This window comes from Ruditapes philippinarum, unplaced genomic scaffold (genome assembly GCF_026571515.1).
Source record: "Ruditapes philippinarum isolate M1 unplaced genomic scaffold, ASM2657151v2 ctg661_1_1_1_1, whole genome shotgun sequence".
NCBI lineage: Eukaryota > Metazoa > Mollusca > Bivalvia > Venerida > Veneridae > Ruditapes > Ruditapes philippinarum.
The window spans coordinates 7740-32061 of NW_026861494.1; the positions used below are offsets into that span (position 1 = coordinate 7740).

The window sequence follows — 24322 nt, forward strand, 5'->3', positions numbered from 1 at the left end:
GAGATGCAGAAGAATAAAATATATATATATATTTTTTCTACAAAAACTACAAAGAGATAATTTGAAAATATTAAAACTAATTAACTTTATTATCTAAACAACTTGTTATTCAAAAAAGCCTCCTGGATGTTTGTATTTCCAGAGACATATCATCTACATCAGTTAGTTACATCTCTTGTATTTCCTTTCATGCATATTTGAAATGTAAATCCACTTTCCATTAATTTCTTTTTAAAACTAGGCGATCTGATTTTCATTAAAAAACGGACTTTAATTGTCAATAAATGTCCGCAAAAAACCCCAACAACAACAAAAAAAACAAAAAAACACTGCGACCCATGATAAGTTCAGGAACCCTCATTGCCGGGCCTCAATTACCTACTCTTCAATTTTAGAAACCAAGTCTGGTTTTATCAACAAACAACAACGGTTGATTTACATTTCGAAATGTAAGTTTTCTTCAATTTTGCAACATTTTATGACAATATTTTTTGTATTAGATATGCTGTCGGTTAAAATCATTTAATTGCGTTAGTTTTGTGACGATATACTGTGTGATGAAGTTTCAGACCGTATGATTTCTTCAAATTCTTCTTGTCAAATACTTGTTCGTTCTCGACTTCATTCGCACCGGAAACATAAAATTAGTTATTTTTTTATTGTCATTCAATAGAAGGTATTGATAATTCGTTGTTTGTTTTTAAATTTTGTTTATAGAAAAATATATTAAATGCCATATGAAAGGGTTTATTGTTTTGTTAACTTTTATTCCAAAACCAGCTACGTTTAGACAATTGTTTTGTATTTAACTCAATACAGGATAATTTGGAGCTGTACCTCTAGACGTTTGCAGAAATCATGATCACAAAATAGACAAATATCGTTTTTTTCGTCGATTTTTCCATTTTTCATTCATTATCATACATAAATCGTTGTGAAAACATGACTTAGACCTGTTATAGTTCATTTAGTTGGGAAAAAAGGCAAGATTTTAGCATTTTATCATTCAAGTGCCTTGTCCGGTATATACCCTAACCGGAATACGGTATTTAGTGTGGTGCTCCAATCCTTTTTTTAGTCTCACTCAATTGTTTTCATGTTTACGGCACACTTGATTACCGTTTTGAAACTGTTTGACCAGTTACACACTTCAAACCAGGTTGAATTTGTACTAATCGAATACATCAGACGTTACAGGCTTGTTTTAGTTTATGTTGGTCAAGCCTGACATCTAATAGTTATTGCTCATAAACGCATAGCATCTTAAAAAATCAAATTTGTCTCTTGTCTTGCCAAAGCAACAGTTTATCTACTTTTCTTTCAATTTCATACTCAATCATGAACAAAACTCTCAAAAAATGTTCTTAGGCCATCCTTAAAAAAATGTTTGTTTGCAGTAACGCGACCGACTCACAAAATTTGCCCCTACTCAAAAATTTTTTTCATGGTCTGGATAAAAAATTTTTTTTTTTTACTCAGGAAATTATGCCTTGTGCTTTGTTTTCGTTCTTTTAAAGGTTAATAGAAGAAATAAAATGTAGATCTTATTAAATTATAATTCAGTTATCAATTTATTAATTGTTACCAGATTATCAAGGCATATATTGTCCAGCATTTTGAAATTCCATGTTTATTTGGGAGTACAGTTCAATAAAAAAAAAAAAAAAAAATCGACCTACCTACCCACCTTGAAAATTCTGGGTCGGGTTACTGCAAACAAACATTTTTTTAAGGATGGCCTTATCTATTTAATATGAAATATAAACATCAATGTATTTTTGTCTATCGGCCATACTGGTTAAGTATTGATTCCAAATTTTTGAATGAAAAAATAATATTTGAACACACTGACACATGGGCAATTATTTCGTTAAAATATCTTCTGTTAGAAACTTCTGACTCATTTAAACGTTTGCATTTGAATAAGCCAATCAGATTTCGCACACTGCATGGCAGCCATTTGTTTATCCGCTATATAAGGAATTTAATTATATGAGAGGATTTTTTAATTATGATTTTTTCGGATATGACAGACTTTTAAATTTTTTGTTAAAAGGTATTTATTTTTTACTTTTGTACATAAATAGGTCAAAATCATTGTAAATATACGCTGTCTTAACTGCCAGATTTTCTTGCAGAACAAGCTATGGGTTTTTGAGCAATTTCGATATGACGTTGCTTTGCCCAGAAGCAAAAGTATCTCAAAGTGACGTTATATTTTTTATAGGACTAAATGTGTACCTGATATTTTCGGAGGGTAAAGGTATGCATAGAGTTTAATATTGCATATTATATTTCACAGTTTTTAATGCATAAATATACAACCTATCTGATACTTGAAGTAATTTTGAAAATCTGCAAACTATGTATTTTATTGATATTTGCAAATTGATATTTTGGGAATTTTGACTTTAAATTAATTGGCCAGTGTGGTCAGCTCTTCGCCTAGTCATACTAATTAGACTTGTCAAAGAGACACCGAGATAATTTTGGACGGGCGCTGTAACGGTTTGACAGTAAGAAAAAAAAAGTCTGTAAAATGGGTCAAACCGTTCGCGCCGAATTAATTAGGCTACGCCCATAGCAGAAAATAAGGTCGCCCAATTCACAGTCCAACACTCTACCTATTGAACTAATCAGACAGATTTTATATGTATTGCAATTACCTTTTCCTCTTTGACTTTGTACAAGGTCTTCAATTCACTGATGAATTGTAAAGCACATACTTGTTGGGGACCATCAACCGGATACTTTTTGAACATTTTTCTGTGCAGATTTCATAATTTTAAAGCTAGCTAATCTTGAAGTACGGATCTAAAAATTTGACAGTACAGCTGGGTTCTAACTTGTTTGTTTATTTCTATTTATGTTAACACTTATATCTGAGGCTGTCAAGGAGGGTATCAAAATTACCTAAATTGTCCACACTACACTACCATGAGTCTGGACAGATATGTGCATGACGTTGATTTTATTCAGATAAAAGCTTGTAAGTTTTAATTTTAAATTTTTTAACATGTTATACAATATTTAAGCAACAAATGCTGAAGTTTTGGATATTCTATTGTTTACTCTACAAATGATTATCAGGGCTTTTTTCCCTACTATAACAGGGACTGATGTTCGGCCCCTTCACAATTCAAAATTTCAACTTTTTTTTTGCGCAAAGCGGCAGGAAAAAATCACAATCTCATAAGAAATTTTACAAAATATTGGGACATTGTTTTCAAAATTTATCGTTTTCCTTCCGGCTTTCGGTAAAACTTGATTTTCGTCAATTGCAAACAGATAAATAGTTTTTATTGAGTTAAATGGTAATTGCATGTGTTAACCTGACCGACTTGAAGCAGATTATACACAGGTAATGGCAAATATAATGTCATTCTTTCACAATTCTATGACATATTACGGTACCCTTTTTTTTCCACAAAATAAACAGGCCAAGGCCCCTTCACAATTTTGACAAAAAAATGCCCTGATTATAGCTAGTATAAGAGGTCAGGTATTGCACTCTTGACGTCCAAAATAATACCATTTAGGAAAGTTGAAATTTAATTAGTTATAGAAGAAACATGCATTTAATGTTGATAACAAAGCAACTGATATATCAATAACCACTGGACAAAGAAACAAACTTAATCAGGCATTTTCTACGCTGTCAGGGTTCGGTGGCTGTATGGTTTTTGCTGGTCCCCAATCAGGGCTTTTTTTCCTTCTATAGCAGGGGCCGGTATAGGGCTGCTTTTCCAAAGAAAAATTCTTTAAAATCATGCAGTTTTCCCCCAAAATAGAATTTGAATCAAGTTTTTTCTGAATTTCTTCCCCTTGCAAATATACGGTGTAATTTTCCCCCAAAATTAAGGACAGGGCTGCTTCCCCAAACTGTGAAAAAAGCCCTGCCGAGTGCCGACCAGTAACGTTAAACCCAAAAAAAGAATATATTTTCCCCATATAGCAGAATACAACATTCCATTGAAATTTCCTTAGACTTCTTTTTTAAAATTGACACAGAAAATAAGTAACAACTAACAACATAAGTTGTATCACTATTGCTGTAACTTGTACATGTATCTTTGTGCAGCTAAAAAAAATGCCTGGAATTCTTTCTTCAAGGGAAAACAGCGTGAAAATTCTCTCTCTTACAGGTGCAGGTTATTTCTTTTTTATGAAGGAGAGAAAAACTTCATGATTTCAAGGATAAATTTGTAAATATAGTAAACATAAATATGTTGATATTTTAAGGTCCATGCTACATCAAATATTTCCTTCCATTTTTGCTTCCTCTGTGGAAAATTTCTTAAAATAGGGTTCCCTCCTATCCTGTCAAAAAAAGCCCTTTGAGGTTATTATGGTAATTATGTACAAAGCATTGTTTGGCAGGAAAGTGATATTGACCCTCTAGTTAGTCATGAAGACAGGTTTGTGCAAGCAGTCTACTGTGGCTTTAAGAGGCAGCATAGCCAGGTGTGAAGGCTTGTCAGACAAGATTGTTGGCATGCACCAACGGTTTTCTTTAGTTTATACTGAATTTATTTTAGTTTTATTGTGGAGGAAGCAGCCATAAGCTTATGGACACACCCTCAGTTTCCTGTAACCAACCAATACTTCAGCAACAAATGTAAAGTTTCTTGCACAAGGATACCATTGCTTGCCCCTGACAGGGTTTGAATCCAATCTTATAATAAAGTCTAATCACTCTGGGTTTTCTTTGACTGATATTAAATCCACTATTCAATGGATCTGACATATATCAATTTAGTGTTTTAAAGTTTTTTTTTCCTATTGAGAAAATTGTTATAAATGATAATGAAATTGTTCAAATATGCATAATACTTTTGAGAGTTTTATCCATGAAAATATGTTGACTTACATGTAATTTATGAATGTACTTAACAAGAGATTAACTCGATTTTTCTTGTTGAAACAGGCTGGTCCTTTCTGAGAGGAAAAATGATTATGATTATAAGCCAGAATCTAAAATTGATTTTTAATTAAACAAAAACTGACTGAGAATTTTATCATAAAAGTAAATGAAATTTACTAAGGCAAATCTATTCAGTTAAACAAAATGAAATTCAGCTATGTTTGTCATAATTTCATGAGTCTCGCTTTATTAATAATGGATAGAAATGTATGGGAGGAAATAACATACATGAAGTTCAATACCTGAGGGAAATTAAAATCTTAACAACTTTTTAAAAAAAGAGAATTGATAAATTAAGGAAGGATATCTTTGAAATGTAGACTGCTTTTAAAGAATACTTGTGTAAAAAATTCAAGATTTATGATCTTAGCTTAAAAATTATCAATACATTATAATAATAATATATAACAGCAAGTATATCACATGTACATACATTCTACTGCATTCTGATCTCTAAATTTTGAAATAAACTATTAGCAGTGTTGTATTTTTAGACTTTTATGAAAGACTCATGAATTTGATCACAATTTAGCATGCCTTATGGATGTACATGTAAGTACAAAGTTATTAATTTACTAACAGACTCTTGGATAATCATGGAAACTTCTTGGTGAATCCTTTCCTACTTTTACAGGCACTTTATCAGTCTTTATGGCTAAAGTTGAATATGCTCATTTCCACATTGTAGATTTATTTTACGACATTGCTCAGTGCCTATTTGCATATTTACAGATATTTTGGGAAATTGCTGATTTGCAGAAAGTCTTCTGGCATTCATTCAAAAGTATAGACGGATCTATTAGAATTGGATGATTATCTTTGAAAATGTTTCCATTGATTATTTTTGTCTCCTGTGTGTCCAGTAGAGAGCAGAACAGCAGTATGTTGTTTGTTTAAATACTAAATACTTTTATTATGCAGGGTTTTCATTTATAGCTATAATTAATTGTAAGGTGTGTTTATTTATTGAATTGGGTTATATTAGAATCAATACGAAGGTCAGTATATTAGTGTTCTGTGTGAATTATTATCAACACAAGAATATTGAATAGAATGTAATAAGAAATGAAAGTTGTTTTACACTTTATGATAAAGAAATTAGGGGTGTTACAGTCATCGAATTTAGCACTGGCCCAGCTAGCTAGTGGCCTATTGGCCAGTGAAAATTTTAAGAAAAGTTAAATATATAGTAGAATAAATTCAAAAACTGTAATACAGGCTAGTAAATTCAAAATCTTAAATTCATTGACTGGTGTTATAAAACATATTGTAGTTTATATATAAACCTCTGGCCTGCTGGTGGCTACAGACTCTGCCCACACCAGACCCGTGCAGACCAAGAACAGCTGGCAAATCTGTGGCACAGGATCATGGTCTATACTGTTAGCTACACAGATAGTACGCTATTTTGAAAGTTTCCCTTAAACTGAAGAATGGTTTTGTCCAGATTTAAAGATGGACAAGTCTATTTGTGATATATAAGGTAGTGAGGGTTAAGGATAATGATAATTGTTTTAATCTGTTCAATACCGGCTATAGGAGGAAAATTATACAAGAATAAATGGATCTCACTGTTGAAGAGGAAGATTTTTTGTCAAGAAAAGTATTGGCAACACATACAATGTACGGGCCTCTTGTTAAACTTTTTACAAGATAACTGTACATTTTAAAATAACTTTTCTTACTGAAAGAGTATAAGATGTGAACTGTTTCAACCTGTGCTGTTTAATTTTGTCATAGAACATAAATTAGTAGTACTGATGAAAACATATAATTCACTTGCTAAATAAGCATTATGTGAGAGAGAAAAACAAGCATATTGATTTTATCAATAGATTTAACTCTAACAGCATCTCATTACAGTTTATTCCCTTTGGAACTATGATTTAGTGTATTTGTGAAGGTATATAATTAATACTACAGACATACATATAAAAGTAGATGTCACCAGGCAAAATAATCAAGTGCATTTTTTGCTGTTTTGGTAAATGACATCTGGATACAATTTGTTAAAAACACTCACCATTTTGGGCAATTTGAGAAGTGTTGAAAAGTTGGATAACTATAATACATTGTTTTATTTTTACTCATACTGTATGATCATATAACATGACACTTCTTTTAAGAAACAAGTCTGAACTTTTGATGTTTTCTCACAAGTTGAAAAGGTTAAAAAAAATGGCAACTGTTGGGGAATGTTTTTATTGGCATTGGGAAAAAATGGTTTTCTCGATTCCTATGATATCAGTCTTCCTAATTTGCTGTGGAATTGTGAGATTTTTCCTCCCAAAATTTATGCGCTTGTAGTTATTTTATGGTTAAAAGATATCCATTTTGGGGAACCCAAACTAGATTATTAACTGAGAAGAAACACTGCGGAATATCAGGTACATCTCAGTCATTAATTGCCATGGTAATATTGTTGTTGTCAATTATGTCTTATGCCATTTTTGTATTCTATCACTGTTTCAGGTGAACCATATGGATGGGTTATCTGTTACTTATGGAGTAATAGATTTAATAATTGAACAAAATATTATACTATGACTATAATATAAATCACATGTATTCACTTTTGAAATAGAGAGAAAAGACTGTCACAAAATAATTTTTTAGAAAGTAAACCATGTCAAAAATATGCTACCTGAAGTCTATTTATGGTATGATAATGATGGTAATTTTAGTATCATTTTGCTATCATACTATATGCTAGTGTTAGTAAAGAATGTGATGACATTGTATTTGAAGTACCAAGGGAAATATCTATGTATCATATTTCCCCTTTCACAATTGTTAATTGTAGTGGATGATGGCAAAGTGTAGAATTTCAATAAATGTCTTAAGATATGATTGTTTGGATTTACTTTTCTATTGTTCTAAAGCAGATGGCAATCAAGTGTCAAGTGAGTTTCTATTCATCAATTAGTTTATGTTTTTATTCAAGGTATTTTAGTACATCTACATGTATATTATAGCTTGGCTTTATTAAGGAAATTTAATAACAAAATGGGTATATAATATATAATAAAAAGTATGCAATATTGATGTATAATGATTGGTATAAATTTATTTACAGTAAGAAGTGTGCAATTTTTATTATAGGTAATTAACATCATAAGTCTTATGCTTATTTGATTTGTATATGTGTAGTAGTGTGTAGTATAAAACAATTTGGCAAATAATCATCTCATACTTAGACTGGTATATACAGTTTGTATTTAATGTATTAAATGTAAGAAGTGTGTAGAATGGGCATATAATCATCTCATGCTTAGATTGGTATATAGTTATATTACAGAAAGAAGTGTGCAAATTCCAATATAGGAATTTAATCTTAGATAGGTATATATTTATGTTATTGTAAGCAGTGTGTAGTACATGTATTGGTATATAAGTATCTCATGGTTAGATTGGAAATTTGGTATATATTTATATTGTAGTAAGAAGTTTGCAATATTAATTAAAAAATATCTTATGCTCTATTTGATTGGTATATATTTTTATTATGCAATATTGATAAATAATTGGTAGCATATTTTAGTTTATCTTATAGTAAGAAGTGTGCATATTGGTATATAAGCAACTCATATGATTGGTTTTGTAATGTATGTTTTAATATTGATATTCTTATCTCATAAGATTGGTTTGGTAATTTATGTTATAATAAGAAGTTTGCAATATTGGTATATATGCAACTCGTAAGAATGGTATTTATTTATCTTGTAGTAAAATGTGTGCAATATTGATATTATGTGCATTAAATGATTAAGGAAATATAATGACATGAATATGATATTGGATTTATATTATATCATTTTGTCAATATTTAAGGGTCAATATTTTAGTATGTTATAGATGTGTTTTCTATTATTGCTAAATCAATACTTCTTTAAAACACACAAGAAATGAAATTAGAGTATGCAGCTTATAAGAAAGTTTAAGTTTTACCAAATCTACTGAAATGATTTGTTGCCACAGCATGTTTTGTTGTACCACTTTATGTATTATATACCATTGGCAGTTTATGAAAACATTAGCTATTGTTAACTGGCCTGGTAATTTTATATATATTTTTTGTTATCCATGCAACATGTTGATTTATTACAGTCTAGATACTGCCTTTATGATTTTTCATGTAGGCGTCTTTGTGCATAAATGATTTCTTTTTTATTGAAAATAATAGAATAAGTATCAGAGTAATTTGTATTTTCCTCTGGTAATTCTTGTGAACAATACATATAGTCACGTTAGTATCAGGGCTCTCTCTCTCTCTGTTTTAGAACAGTACTTGTACCTATAGGAGGGCGGATTTTCCTGATGTTTTCCTGGTAGGGGAAATGTGAGCAATTTTTGCTCCACATACATTTGTAAATTAGGACAATTACTCATGATTACACTGACTATAACAGATTATTGCAAAAGCAAAGTTCAGTAAGATATTCTTAAGAACCTTTGGGTGGTAAAGTCGGGTAAAAAAAATTTAAGGGAATTCTTTTACAAAAATAAAGGAAAATATAAACTTTTTAAGAAAGGGAATACAGCTGAATTTGTGAATTCAGGTCCTTTTGTATGATAGCTCTTGTTACTTCTATACAGTATCAGTTTATAAGTGGGATAGCCTTGTCAGAGTGCTCAGATGTTTGCCAAAGACTTTGCAATGCAGTTTCGATTTCAGCATTGTATGATTTATTAAAACTGAATTATGCTTTTATGATTTGATCAAGAGTGCTAATAGCCAATGCATCATAATAAGATTTTGTTGATGACTATGAATGTAGTATATATACAAGACTTTTTAGTGGTAATGTTTGCGACATGGAAATGTTAGCAATATTCACATGAAAAATTAAGAAGTTACATAAAGCAACGGAAAAGTACCTGCTTCTCCTGGAAACAAGATAAATATTGAAGTTAACATTTTCTTTAACCATTTACTCATTCCATAATAAATGCAGATGACACATATGATTGATAAATCTGCTTGTTTAATGAAACAAATACCAGGTATTTAAACATTAATACACTGTTCATTTAATTCATATTGTGCAGACGGCAAGTATTAATGAAGCGGGTATATTCCATAATATCAGATGTTATTATCTATAATCAAGTATTTATTATTGGAAAAAGTAGATTTTACAAAAAAGAAGGATTCAGGATTTGAGAACATTTACACATACCAAATGCCTTATCATTTCCAAAATTATGATTTTGTGAACTATTTTGATTTGCAAAAATATCAACTTACAGAGTACATGTTTGTAAAGTTTTTTTTTAAATTGTTTTTCTTTTTAGTTTTCAGCAAAGATGTCACATTAAGACAATGGATTTGAAATCTGGGCTTTGGTTACCACAACAATAACTATGTCAACACGACCATTAGAGACTCATGTTACTTGTAAATGCCACCAGATTAAGTTTTCATCAAAAGCTGATTACCCGCAATCCCGATGTAAGCATGTGTCCTGTCTACACGAAAACTACGTGTATATGTTTGCTGGAAAAGATGGCAATATTTCTCTCAAGGATTTCTGGAGATTCAGTTTAAGTAAGTTAATATGCATGTATTATAATTTAGATGTGAACTTTGGTGAGAAAATATAGATGAGATTGGGTAGTCAAGAAGGCTGGCAGGTCATGTATATGTATTTTGTAAGAATGGACTTACTGAGTCTTTTATACTTGATTGTCACTATACATCTATTTTTAAACTGTTTTGAATTCAGTCTCTTTCATGTAGAGAAAAACATTTTATCATAATATGACAGTGGAAAAGGCTCAGTATTACTATTGATTAGCCCTTTAGCATCTGGAACCGAAAAAAGATTGGCCTTTGCCACCAGTATAAAACCAGACTGGCTTGAACACCCTGTAGTCTGACCAGGTTCAAATCTTTTACTAGCTCTTTTTTATGCTCCCCGAAAAAATTTCGGGTGGAGCATATAGTCGCCGCCTTGTCCGTCTGTCCGTCCCCTTTTCTTGTCCGGGACATAACTTTGAAACAACAAGAGGTATCAACATGAAACTTTGTAGGTAGATAGATCTCATTGAGTATGTGTGCACTGCACAAGAACCGTAACTCTGCCTTGCCTAATTTTTGAATTATCTCCCTTTGTTTATTTTACACTTTGAACTTTGTCCGGGACATAACTCTAAAAGTATAAGAGGTATCAACATGAAACTTTGTAGGTAGATAGATCTCATTGAGTCGGTGTGCAGTGCACAAGAACCGTAACTCTGCCTTGTCTAATTTTTGAATTATCCCCCTTTGTTTATTTTACACTTTGAACTTTGTCCGGGACATAACTCTAAAAGTATAAGAGGTATCAACATGAAACTTTGTAGGTAGATAGATCTCATTGAGTAGGTGTGTAGTGAACAAGAACCTTAACTCTGCCTTGCCTAATTTTTGAATTATCCCCCTTTGTTTATTTTTACACTTTGAACTTTGTCCAGGACATAACTCTTAATGTATAAGAGATATCAACATGAAACTTTGTAGGTAGATATATTTCATTGAGTAAGTTTGCAGTGCACAAGAACTGTAACAGTCTTGCCTACTTTTGGAGTTATTGCCCTTTGTTCATTTTGAAACTTTGAACTTTGTCTGGGACATTACTCTAAAATTATAAGAGATATCAACATGAATCTTTGTAGATAGATATGTCTCATTGGGTGGAAGTGCAGTGCTTAAGAATCATGACTCTACCTTGCCTTATTTTGAAGTAATTGCCCTTTGTTTATTTTTACTTTTTGACTTTTGACCTGGACATTACTTTAAAACTATTAGAGATATCAACATGAAACTTTGTAGGTAGCTAAATATAATTTGATAGAACTGCAATGCTTAAAGAGCCTAAACAAAGCCTGGTCTAATTTTGGAGTTATTACCCTAATTTCATTTTTACACTTTGAATTTTACCTTGGACATAACTCTGATATCATCAGGTAACTTTATAGATAGATAGATCTAATTGAATAGAAGTGCAGTGCAAAAAAACATAACTCCGCTTTGCCTAAATTTTGAGTTTTTGCCCTTTGTTCATTTTTTTTATACTTTCCTGTGTCCAGAGCATCACCCGGTTCAACCGGTTCTTGTTTGTTGTTTATTTTGGTACTGAAATTACTTCAACTTTGAATGGATTGTTTCAATCAAAGCAAGGAAAATGCATTTCACAGATTCAGCAGGGTAAGGACTAGGATATTTCTTTAATAGTATTTTTTTGCTGTAGAAATTGTCTTTTTATATATGTTGCATACATGTCTATTTCAGGCAATCAGAAATGGGAGTTGCTCAGTTTCCGTGGTGACAGTCCCCAACATTTAGAAGGTCATACTCTGGTGTCATGCAAAGTAAGATTTATTGCATATTTTGAATTTAGACCTTTATTTCGGAGATGTTTTTGGTTTATTTGTGTTTCAGTTTAGGATAGTGATTGAAAATAATAACTAAATTATGTGAAAGTACAAGTTAGAGATTAACATTTGGGATACACTTACCCTGAGATATATCAACTAGAGATCACAATCAGGGTATAGCGGTTATTCTTTATACAGAACAAAAAGGTGGCTTTTCCCCCCAAATTTTTTCACTTCCATTTTTTTATGGATGTATTAAACAAAGTGTCCTTTAAACATTTTGTGTGATTCCTACATCTTGTTTTCAAGTGATTTAGCAAACAAAGTTTTGTAATGGTTAACAGTTAAATATTTCATGGTTTACAAATATTTGAAATTCCTCACTTACTAATGGTTTTCCCTATTTTCCTAAAAACAAGAATATCTTCTACATATTTAATGACAAGTTAGTTGTCAAGAATTCATCAAAGGAATATTGATGACATGGCAGGTGACAGTTTTCAGAGATTCTAGTCAGTACAGTGTAACCTCTGTAGAGTGACACTTTATTGAGCAATAACCTCTTTATCACAGCTTCCATTTCCATATTAAGACTTTGTTATAGTTTAAACTCCCCCCGAGCAACACCTATCAGCAACAAACAATATCCGTGTCACCTAAAAGCTGTATTGTGCAGAGTTTGTATTGTAGTAAGCCAGACAAAGTCTTGAGGTAAGCTGCACAATTTTGTTGAAAGCTATGCAAGATGGTGTGGTTAACCATAAGATGGAACTCTTGTAGTGACCCATTTGTAAACTTCACAAAGTCATTGTGAAAGCTATGCATTCTTGTAGTAAATTTGTGGTAAAGGAGACAAAATTTATAATATTCTATAGTAAACTGGTAGTAAACTAGTCAAAGTCCTGTTGTAAGCAACACTGCAACACAAAATCCTGTGGCAACATAGACAAAGTCCTGTGGTAAGAAACACAAATTATATTGGTAGACTAGTCAAAGTTCTGTGGTAAGCTAGTTAAAGTCCTGTGGTGAGCAACACAAAGTCCTGTGGTAAAATAGACAAAGTCCTGTGGTTAACATTACAAAGTCCTGTGGTAAGCAACAACATAATCCTGTGGTAAGATAGACAATGTCCTGTGGTAAGCAACATACAGTATATTGGTAAGTTAGTTAAAGTCCTGTTGAAAATAGAAAACTGGGAAAGATGTTAATCTTTCATGCACTGCTTTAGCACATTTGTGAAATTATGTTAAATTCTTTAAAAATCTGTATCAGAGTCCATCACTTTACTGTTTTTTTTTCCAACCATTTGATGTCATTGTATTCCGAGATAAATTTATACATACAAATGAGCCGCGTCATGACAAAACCAACATAGTGGGTTTGCGACCAGCATGGATCCAGACCAGCCTGCGCATCCTTGCAGTCTGGTCAGGATCCATACTGTTCGCTAACAAACCCTTATAATAGCAAGTAGAGAAAATGATAGTGAATAGCATGGATCCTGATCAGACTGCGCGGATGCGCAGGCTGGTCTGGATCCATGCTGGTCGCAAACCCACTATGTTGGTTTTGTAATGACGCGGCTCAAATCATGTTTGTAAATGATTTGTTTATGACTTCTGATATTTTCTGGTGTTTCAGAAATTATTACTGTTATTTGGTGGTGAGTTTGGTGATGCTTTGACAGAATCTTCACTTTGGATAATTAATCCAGGTAAATAATTATGTGCACATACTGAATATTCAATTGATTCAATTTTGTGTGTAAGCAGTGGGTATAACTAAGGACTTACGGTACCAGAATAGAGCCAGAGCAGGTAACTTATCTGTCATACAAACATTTTAACACACTTAACTGCTCAATTTTATGAATTTATCCCACAAATTGCTCAAACTGGACAAACCTACATAATAAACAACCAGACTAAAGAAATTTAAATTCCCATGGGGGAGGAACTTATAGATAACTGTCGTGGAGTTTGTCGGAAAACATTTGCATATACTACAAAAAAAACTCATCAAAAATGATAAATTTCATCTTTAAAAAGTGAGTTTTATGTGCTAAATTAAACTTTAATGATTAAGCTTGTATTACATCTTGTATTATGTCAAAAACTAATACATAGGCCTCTTGCTTAAAATCAGGACATTTAAAAAATCAGGTAAAAATTTGTCAGACAGGGCTTTATGTTTGCAATTTTGCATTATAATTAGGTAGTTATGTATGGCAAGGATGAAGACCAGAAATAAACAGGTTAGTACTTGCGAATTGGCAAATAATTTGGAAATTTTACTCAAAACTACCAGATTTTAAGCAACAGGCAATGAAAAAGGGACTATGAATTAGTTTTTCGTTTTTCACACATAATGCAAGATGTATGGCAAGCTTAATGCAAGATGTATGGCAAGATTAATCATCTAAAACTCACTTTTCAAAAATGAAATTTACCATTTTTGACCAGTGTTTTTGTAATATTTACAAAAGTTTTCTGACAAACTCTGTGACAGTTATCACAAGTACTCCTTGACAAGTTATCATTAGAACTCCATCCTTCGTGTAACACTTCCTCCCCCTTGATTCCAATAATTGCAAGTTTGTACAGACTTAAAGAGTAGCAAAACTAATTGGGTGCAAAAAAAACAATCCTAATATCAAAATTGCAACAACATAAAACATGAAAATGTTTTCTTGATATATTTACTTTATTATATTTTGTGTTTTTAGATCTGGGTTACATAAGAAAATCAGTGTTAGACCCTGGATCAGAGAGGCCGTGTATACGACGACATCATACAGCGGTTGTTGACAATGGTGCGATGTATGTCTACGGAGGTTATATAGATATGAAAGGGTCAAGTTCTGAACTCTGGAAATATCTAGTTGGTAAGACAGTATATTATAGTGTTAGGTTCATTATCTTATTTACATGGTTTAGTTAAAAAAATGAAAGAAAAGTTTTAGAAAGATGTTGATTAAGGTTACTCCATGACAGAGTAGTTCAGTCACTATCCTCATAATCATGTTTACATTATTAATGTTGGTTGGAATTCCCCCATCAATGTACAGGCTCTATGTTGTTACTTTGTAGGATGGTGCCAATTGGTCCGGTACCTGTATAAAATATTGCATAGAGGAATATTTGGGGCACCTCCTAAAACATTGCGAAACATATTTGTTTTATGTTCGTTATTTAGGTTGGAATTTCTCCATTGACCTACAGGTCCTATGTAGTGATTTAGCAGAGGTTCTATATGATCTCAATATTGTCAGAGGGATTAGAACCGGCCAATAAATAAGAACAGTTATATATACCTTAAAATCCCAATTTATTGCCCCCACCCTAATTAACTCCCCCACCCGCTTTTGAAAACCTTGTGTATAATTTATACAAAGAAAACAAGTAGAGATTTTGATGCTAAAGCATCAAGTCGCCGGATAGAAATATGATTGTATTATCATAAATAAAAGAAAATATCAGTTTAATGGTTCGAGTATAAAGAAAAGAGGTCTGGAACAATAAGTTGAGTAATGTTTATTCATAAACACGTTTTCATTTACTTGCCACATTTATATCTTTCTTGCTGAGAGTTTTATGCAAAAAATCTACAATTTATTGAGTTTTTCCAAAATGTTTGTACAGCTTGCTAATCTTTATTTTGGTTTTATTTTTGGTGTATTAATGTATATCCTGCTATTTCAGATGATGAGGAATGGGAACTTATATCACCACGGCAACATATACGAGACACACCCAGTGGTCGTCATGGTCACACAGCTGTCGTATATAACAAACATATGTGGCTGTATGGAGGAAGTACAGATCTCTCAGCTAAACAAGATCTCTGGAGTTATAGTTTTGGTAATTATTAAATGTAATGTAAATCATATACATGTAGTTTTCTTTCCATGGATGAGTGATAAGTGTTCAGAGCTTCTATTAAGTTTCAAAATTTGAAAAAATGGGAAGTCATATAGGTATATATGTATGGGTAAAGAGGGAAAACCATGTCATTTTGGAAGTCACTGGAATAAATTAAGAAAGAATTGATTTCCAAACTAACTCTCATGGAAACCATTAGGGTTGCTAACTTCTAACCACTAAAGTGAGGTGGCTAAAAAGTTAATATCCTCTTAATACAAGGATCATAAATTTAAGCCCTCATATAAAACCAGTCCTGGGTCAAGTCTTTATATGCAAGCATAATATACAATAATCTTACACATGGTATATCTTTTGAAATACATATCACTAGATTTTGTTTAAATACATACATCCTCTTATCTGTCTTAACAACAACAAACAACAATAATAACAGGATTTTCTCTGAATTCATTGCACATTTTGTGAAGGATTCTGACTAATCTAATATCTGAGAAATTTCAAAAAGACTTGAATATATACATCTTTGGATACACACAATTAACTTGTAGCATAACATAAATGTGAACGGTTCGGCTGGGGGTTATCCAATAATCAATATACAGTCTAACTTGCCCATGCGACCACGTGTATTAAGCGACTTTTGTCTTAAACGACCACATTAAATCCCCCCGATCATTTTCTCTCTATATCTTTAATGTATTAAGCGACTTTTGCTCAACGCGACCAGCGACCGCTAATTAGTCACATAATTGAGATCAGTCTTTTCATTAAACAACCGCTTTTACCTGTCATTAGTAATTGTGTTTTTAGAGAACGCCGCCTCGTAATGTCACAAGTGTCAACAGTCAAAACACAACAAATAAATGTGTGAAAAACTCTATTTCCCAAACTGTTTTAGCGTATGCAAAAGAAGTTAAGTATACTCGTGACGTGTATTATCCAATAAAATCGGATAAACAATGCAATGCTCCCCCCTACTGAGATGGTGTATGCGCTTCGCTTGTTGACATTTAGACTGCATGAAATTGACCTTGAACTTGATCAGCAATTAAATTAATCGTAACAATTAGATATAGTTTGTTTATTTCAAATGAAAAAATGCACTACAGAAAACATTTTCACTAATAGGGTTTTCGTGTTGGAGACAAGGAAAAACAACCAAGAAGTAAAAAAAAATTCTGGAAAAATGTCAAACATGTACGTAATGGATCAAAACTGTTTTGTCAATAAATATCAGAAAGTTATTTTTTACCTAAGTGTCCATTTAGATTATCGGAGCATACTAATTATTCAACATTTATATAAATGAAGTTGAAAAAACAATCCCACCGCAAAAGAAAAATGTCATTTATAAATTTTGACTTTTATATCATGCTTTGTCTTAAGAGACCATTTCATTAAGCGACCGTTTTGGGTGTTTCCCTTGCGCGGTCGCTTAATACAAGTTTGACTGTATAACATTGTGTTTTGTATTATATAGGTGCAAACAGATGGGAGAGAATCAAGTTGAAGTATTCACCTCCAGCCTTAACTGGACACACAGCTACAGTGGTATATATAGTTATATATAATTTTTCTAGGATGGTTATACATTTTGTATTTAATTGTTTATAATTGGGTAGTTGTTAAAGATTCATGCCAGTATAATAATTGTATGAGCTCTAAACCTACTGAATTTGTGCAGTAGACTCCTGCTACCTTAAATTAAGCATAGTTCATTTAGTTAAAATTTCTAAATACTATGATTAAAAATGATAAAAGCAATGCAAAATTTAAGACAGTGATGTAAATTTTTCTGTAAGAAAAGACCAGGGGACGTTATTAGTCTGGTGGTTATGATCATCATTTTAGAAGCACATACCTCTCATCACTGGTGGTTCAAGTCATTGCCTGTAACTTACATGTTCTATCAAGTTAGAAAGCCATCTAGCTTACATGTGGAAGGTGGTGGTTCTACTAAGATGGCTGCATATGCTTGAATTAATGCTCAAAGCAGGTTCTTAGATCTTCCTAAACCAATAAAACTTAGGACAAAACAGAAAGTCACATTATGACTTTTACAGTGTTGGTGTGTTGTAAAACCCAACCAATGAAAATAAATGACAAAAAGGGGTGGGGAGTGAGGGAATTATTTCATTTTATTGGTTGATACAGGGAATATCATAATTAGTAGAAGTGTATCAGTAGAGACTAGTCTGCTTAATCAGGAGGTTGTGGGTTTGATTTACACCAGAGGTGAGACTCTCTTTCGGCTCCAACAATCCAAACTGGTGCCATAACTGGTTACCCAAGTAGCAGTTGTATGGTTTGCCTTACAAGCACAATGTCTAGGCCCAAAATAAATGTTTTGACATTCAAAATAAAAAAAGGGAAATAAAAGAAGAAAAGAAGCAATATAATTGTCAGAAAAAATGTTATATATGTTAGTTTTAATATTTAAGAATGAAAATTGTGACAATATTCTGATTTGTATGATTTGTTTGGTTTTGTTTTAAAGCAAAAAGTACATATTTAAGGTTGTATAATATATTTTAGATTGGTACCCGGATGTTTATATTTGGAGGTGAGACCAGCAGGGAACCATGCAATCAATTATGGTACTTTTGCTTCAGTAAGTGTTATAATGTCTCTTTTTTTCTGAAATGCATGCACATAGGCCCATTTACTCTCAATAAAGTTCTGTTCAGTAAAAGAAGTATGTTCAATGCCAAAACATTACAGATTTTCCCAATTGTGATGTTGAAATTCCCAATTGGTTGCATTTTGTTCGCATTCCTTTTTCTGTTCTTTGATAATGAATAGACTGACAAAGTTTTTGAATGTTGTTTTGACCTGCTGTATGTAGTTTTTCGGCATATGATATGTAACAGTAAAAACATTCTAAAATTCTTAATAGAGATATTTTTTCAACACTTTATTTCCCAGCTCTGCTTATTTTGGTGGAATTTCCAATATTATGGAAAGTGATTGTTTTATCTATATAAACAATAAGGGGGACCAGTGTTACTGAACAGTTTGTGTTCTAAACAAGTTCATTTTTTCACTAAGTATGACAGATCATTCGAAAACTTAAAATATATTTTTAAGGTCATGAATTAAGTGTCAATGACAAAGATGTGAAACTGTGAGATGGAATTATTTTGTGTGTGTGAATTATTCCAGCTTGCAAAATTTCTGGTCAAATTTTTTTTTTAACAATTTCTTTAAACTGCACACATGACTATTTTCATGGTTGTCTTGTCAGTGGACAATCAAGAATGGAATTTTACTTGATTGTTTTGCTTACCGGTAATAATTGAAAGTTTTATGTACAGTATGTTTCGCTTTACTATCAAGTCCCCCCAAAAATAGTCAAGCATCCAGACAGTTCTATAACATTTCACGGTATTATAACTTATTATGTATAATAAACAATACAAATAGATTATCAGTTAAAATATTTGTTTTTAGTTTTAATTTCACAACAGTTGTGTTTCACACTGAGCATGAAAAAAAAAAATATATTTTTGTTTAAATGCATGTCTATTCCAAATGAAAGTTAATTAATTTTTATGAAATAAGGGCTTCAGAGATAATCAGACTTAAAGTAAAAAGTATATTTGATAGAATTTTGAATTGAAATGTTTCAGGAATTTCAAGATGGACACAGATTATGTTATCAGATCAAATACCATCACGAACATTCCATTCTGCTTTGCTCATCACCCCTAGCAACCAACAAGATAATTCTGTAAAAGCCAGCTCAGTTCCCTATCTACAGAAAAAAATTTCTAAGCTAAATTTAGAAAGACCTAGATCTAGCCCAGGTGTTCGGTTAGGAACCTCTGGATCTAATAGACTCTTGCAAAAATCTGGATCACAGGACAGCTTGCATGTCGAAGAATCTGTGTCGTCAAGAAGTAGGAGTAGAAGTCATTCTCAAAATAGCACAAATATACAAGTAAAGAATGTTGACAAACCTGATAGTTTGAAATTATACGGTAACGGTAGTGAGGAAAGTTTAAAACTGGAGCCGTCTCCTTCGGAGAATACTGCAGATAAATCTCCGCTGTGTCCAAAGAGAATGGATATTAATTATAACGCCATTGACATGTTGGACAGAAACACAGTTAATAATGGTCTCGACAATCCAGGTATCTCAGACAGTACGGAGGAACTTATACGTGAAAGCCACTTGAAGGAGGCCCGGTTAAAAACTGAAGTTCTATGTGATAAAAACCGTCCATCCCCATTTATGAGGTCTCTGAGTTATGCCACAGAACAAGAGAAACGTAAGAACGAGTTTGATAACAAACCAGTGTCATTAGTATCTGTTATATCCGGAAGCTGTGACTGTATTGACAATGAAGGTAAAAATAGTTGGGAAAAATATATAGTGAAAAAGTCGAGACTAGATCCAGAATTAGTTGTTGAGGATATAGAACATTTAGACTGCTTTCCACATGATATTCAGATTCCGTATCCAAATTCTACTCCTTACAGGTTTTCTTCGTTTAAATCTGTGGACTCATTGTTTCATGACTCAGGGAATTTGGAGACAATAGAGTTGGAATATTGCCAAAAAGGTAACAATGTGCAGAAATCTTCACATGCAAGAGAGAACATTACTGAGAAAAGTATTCGATTTGATAGGAAAAGTCAATCTGTGCAGATTAGTGGCTTACATAGTAGAAATGATGTAGAAAATGTTAAAAATAGAGAAAACATTTCAAAATCCGCAGAAATGTTGGCGATCGGTCATGACTCGGACTGTCTACCTAGAATACAGCAGAAAAATTTGACAAAGGACCCGTCTAGAGATGAAATGGAAACCAGTTTTTATAGTGGAAATAACCCTCAGAATGAGAGAGTATCTGGCATTTATCGTAAAAATACAAAATCTCCACCAAAGGTTAGTTAGTATTCCTGCTATTTTAGTTTAAACATTTTGATTTAAGCTTGATGATAAAGAAATATTTCAGCTTAGTAAAACCGCTGTGGATTCTAGTTCCTAGATTTTACTGATATTGTTTTCATATGAGGAAACACTGTCTTGAACACATTAGGTTTTGAACTCACAATCCCTGGGTTGAGAGACAGACACTTTAACCACTAGGTCACTGCTCTCCTTATGTCATTCTAATCAATGCCTAGTACTGTTTCATTAATAGCTACATTTAACTTCATCTAAAATTAATCATTGCAAATTTTATCATAAAGTTAAAGGTCTGCTTTGTATAGTCTCATTGTCTCAGATTGTTCTGTATCTTAAGAAATGATATAGTCTTTATGACTGAATTATTTCTTGAAAAATATCATTTGATTAAGAAGTGTTTTCACATAAGCAGATGTGTAATATCCATTATTATTATTATTTTAGCTTGACCTTACTTCAAGAATAGGGAGAGCTATTGTACTCACCTAGGGGTGGGCGTCTTTGTCACACTGTGGTTAAGTTTTTGCCTGCAAGCTGGTATAAAAAGGAACTGCTGAAGGGAATTAGTGGAAAGCAAAATAGAAAGTCACTGTTCAAGGCCTATAACTCTTACAGAATTATGGCCTTTTTGATCTTATAAGTTCTAACAGTTTTCAACATTATCCAGTCTCTTGTTATATTATCAATCACTGAGATTAGTAGAGCATGCTGTACTACAAGAAGCTCATGTTTGAATACAATAGCCAAGCATGATCAGTTTCTATCTTTATGAAAATCTGACAAAGAATGCAGCAGATTTTTTGCTCACCTTGTGGAAACAGGCGTGAGTCTGCCCCACTTGGAATCTTTTGAGTTGTGAAATAAACTAAGATTATGAATTAGGAATATTTGATCACCATCATTTTGGGAAAAGAGGAGGGATGTGTGACATTTCTAGTGGGTCCATTTACCAGACCTTTTAAAAGATGTTGATAAACACTGCCCTGTGTTTAAAGGATGATATTGAAGTGAAGTTGTTCAAGAAAGTTGGACTTTATGCTACATACATTACTACAATGTTCTTAATTGTTATGCTAAATTCCAACACTCGCTCACAAAAAATCATTGCATGCCAAAGATTTCTCTTACCGTCTGTAATACCACAAATGTTGCAAGAGCAAAAGATTTCCTTCTTGATAAAGAATTAAATGTTCAGTATGTCAAATACTGGATCGGTTTTATAATGACTGTATTGATGTATTTTTCTTTTCAGATTTCTCAGTGTGCTGAACCCCCCTATATTCTAGTTATTGGTGGGAAAGACAATAAGACTGTCAACTTTGCTATAAAACCTCTACCTCTGTGGAAACTTCAAATACAGACTTTGTGAATGCGGCTTACCGTCTTGTTTTTCTTCTAGTCAAGAACGTTTGGAAATGTATTATTCTCTATGAAGGGAACCAGTACTGTCATATGTTAATTTGTTACCACATTTGTTGATGTAATGTTTCTTTGTCTCTAGCTGGATACCAGTAAGATTAGCATAAACCAATGCATTATTGAAGCATTAATGTGTACCATATTACTTTTTTATATTTCAAGTCCAATATAAGAATGTGAAAACTATCTACTACTCACAAACACAGAGTATAAGAGGTATTATTTATGGTATAAGGAATAACAAAAGAAAGTCACTCTGTCGAGAATTTTGAATCTATGTACTTATATTTATGAATGATCATACTTCAATATACTGTTCAAATTCAATCAAAATGCTTTACTAGAGGTTAGTAATCATTGCTCAATAGATAACATATTTGATTTTTTCATTTCTAAATAGGCAGCTTGTTTAACATTCCATGTTTTGTTTCTTAAATGCTTTTTTCTCACTTCATAGTCTTCTTTGTTTGTGACTATTGTGTATCAACTTATATAAAATATTAGGGATGGCAACGAATACCAAAATCAATACTCGGGTCATTTTTCCGATCGAGTACTCGGTTACTGAGATGATTTCCAATAATTTTCAAAGTTTTATTGCACAATGTCAACACCGTCTGCATGCTTCTTTCGTTTGGAGGAAACTGAGAATAACCAATAAACAAATTAATTAAAATGAAATCAACAACATTATATTTTACAACGATTTAATTAATGCCATATCAAGTTTAAAACATGTATAACAGTTCATATATATTTTTGTCTTCTTGAAATAATATAGACTGATTGGCGTCAATGGATATAGCTAGCGAATCCATAATAAATATAAACATAAGACATCGTCAATGACAGCATATATTTATGTTTTATAATTAAAAATAAAGGTTAAACAGTTTCGGCTCCCAACTGTTACACAATTAAAGGTAATTAATGACGTAAGCGACACAGTTGTTTAATCCCATGCGCGTGTCAAACTGTTGATAGCCTTGCTAAATTTACAATATCATTTTCCCACCTCTGCAAGGATGTTTTGATTGCATTTAAGAGTTATTTATGAAGATACATGTACATCTTAAATTTTTTACACCAATCTTTCTTAATCGCAAATAAAAAAAGGAATTATTTTTTCTGAGTAATCGGATATCAATTGTGTTAACCGATAACTGATTGAGTACTCAGTTAACCGGTTACTTGTTGCAATCCCTAATAAATATGCATATAACAAACAATGTATGTGCATAATTACCAGTATATTTTTATACAACAGTATTGTACTTTAAGAGTCCTGTTTCTTAACCTTTATAATGATAGATTTAAATGCTACTATATTTAGTGGTCTGAAGATACTTGTTTTAGAAGTCCATGTCAAACTTTTTGGTATAAAATAGAAATTAATTTCAGTATTTCTAATTTATTTATTAAGTTTGACAAAGAATTTGTTTAAAAAAACTTGCCTAGCTATGATGTATCATCACTTATGAACATTTCAGAAACAGTTCTTCACTTGAGTTGTACGAGTTATGAAGTCTCGGGTCTTATCCAAAGAAAACAGTTTCTGGATATTTTTATCTTTTATGAATATAAGCTAGCATAATAATGTTTTGTTCTCTTATTTTGTTTAGCTATTTTTTCTCATAATTTATTGTTATACAGTCAAAGGGAGACAACTGTTTTATATTTTTCTCCACTACTGGTCGGGAACCATCAACCGGACACTTTTGGAACATTTTTCCGTACAGATTTCATAATTTTTAACCTAGAGACCTAAAAATTTGACACAGTTCACCTAGGTTCTTCTCTTAACTAACAAACTAGTTTGTT

General features: G+C 32.2%; 1 protein-coding gene across 4 annotated transcripts; it reads left to right on the forward strand.

Annotated features, from left to right (window-relative positions):
- Window positions 1–392: 392 nt before the first annotated feature.
- On the forward strand, window positions 393–24322 carry LOC132715827 (uncharacterized). 4 transcript variants are annotated; one of them, XM_060698906.1, is made up of 10 exons: window positions 393–449; window positions 10227–10472; window positions 12198–12277; window positions 13925–13997; window positions 15009–15167; window positions 15985–16143; window positions 17648–17718; window positions 18703–18778; window positions 19797–21058; window positions 22335–24322. In XM_060698906.1, the coding sequence occupies exons 2-10, from the start codon at window positions 10289–10291 to the stop codon at window positions 22449–22451; spliced, it is 2181 nt and encodes a 726-aa protein (XP_060554889.1). In that variant the 5' UTR covers window positions 393–449; window positions 10227–10288; the 3' UTR covers window positions 22452–24322. The 4 variants fall into 4 exon arrangements, with proteins under 4 accessions (XP_060554889.1, XP_060554888.1, XP_060554890.1 ...); XM_060698905.1 differs by having other exon boundaries at window positions 397–449; window positions 10220–10472; XM_060698907.1 differs by lacking the exon at window positions 393–449 and adding an exon at window positions 7715–7827.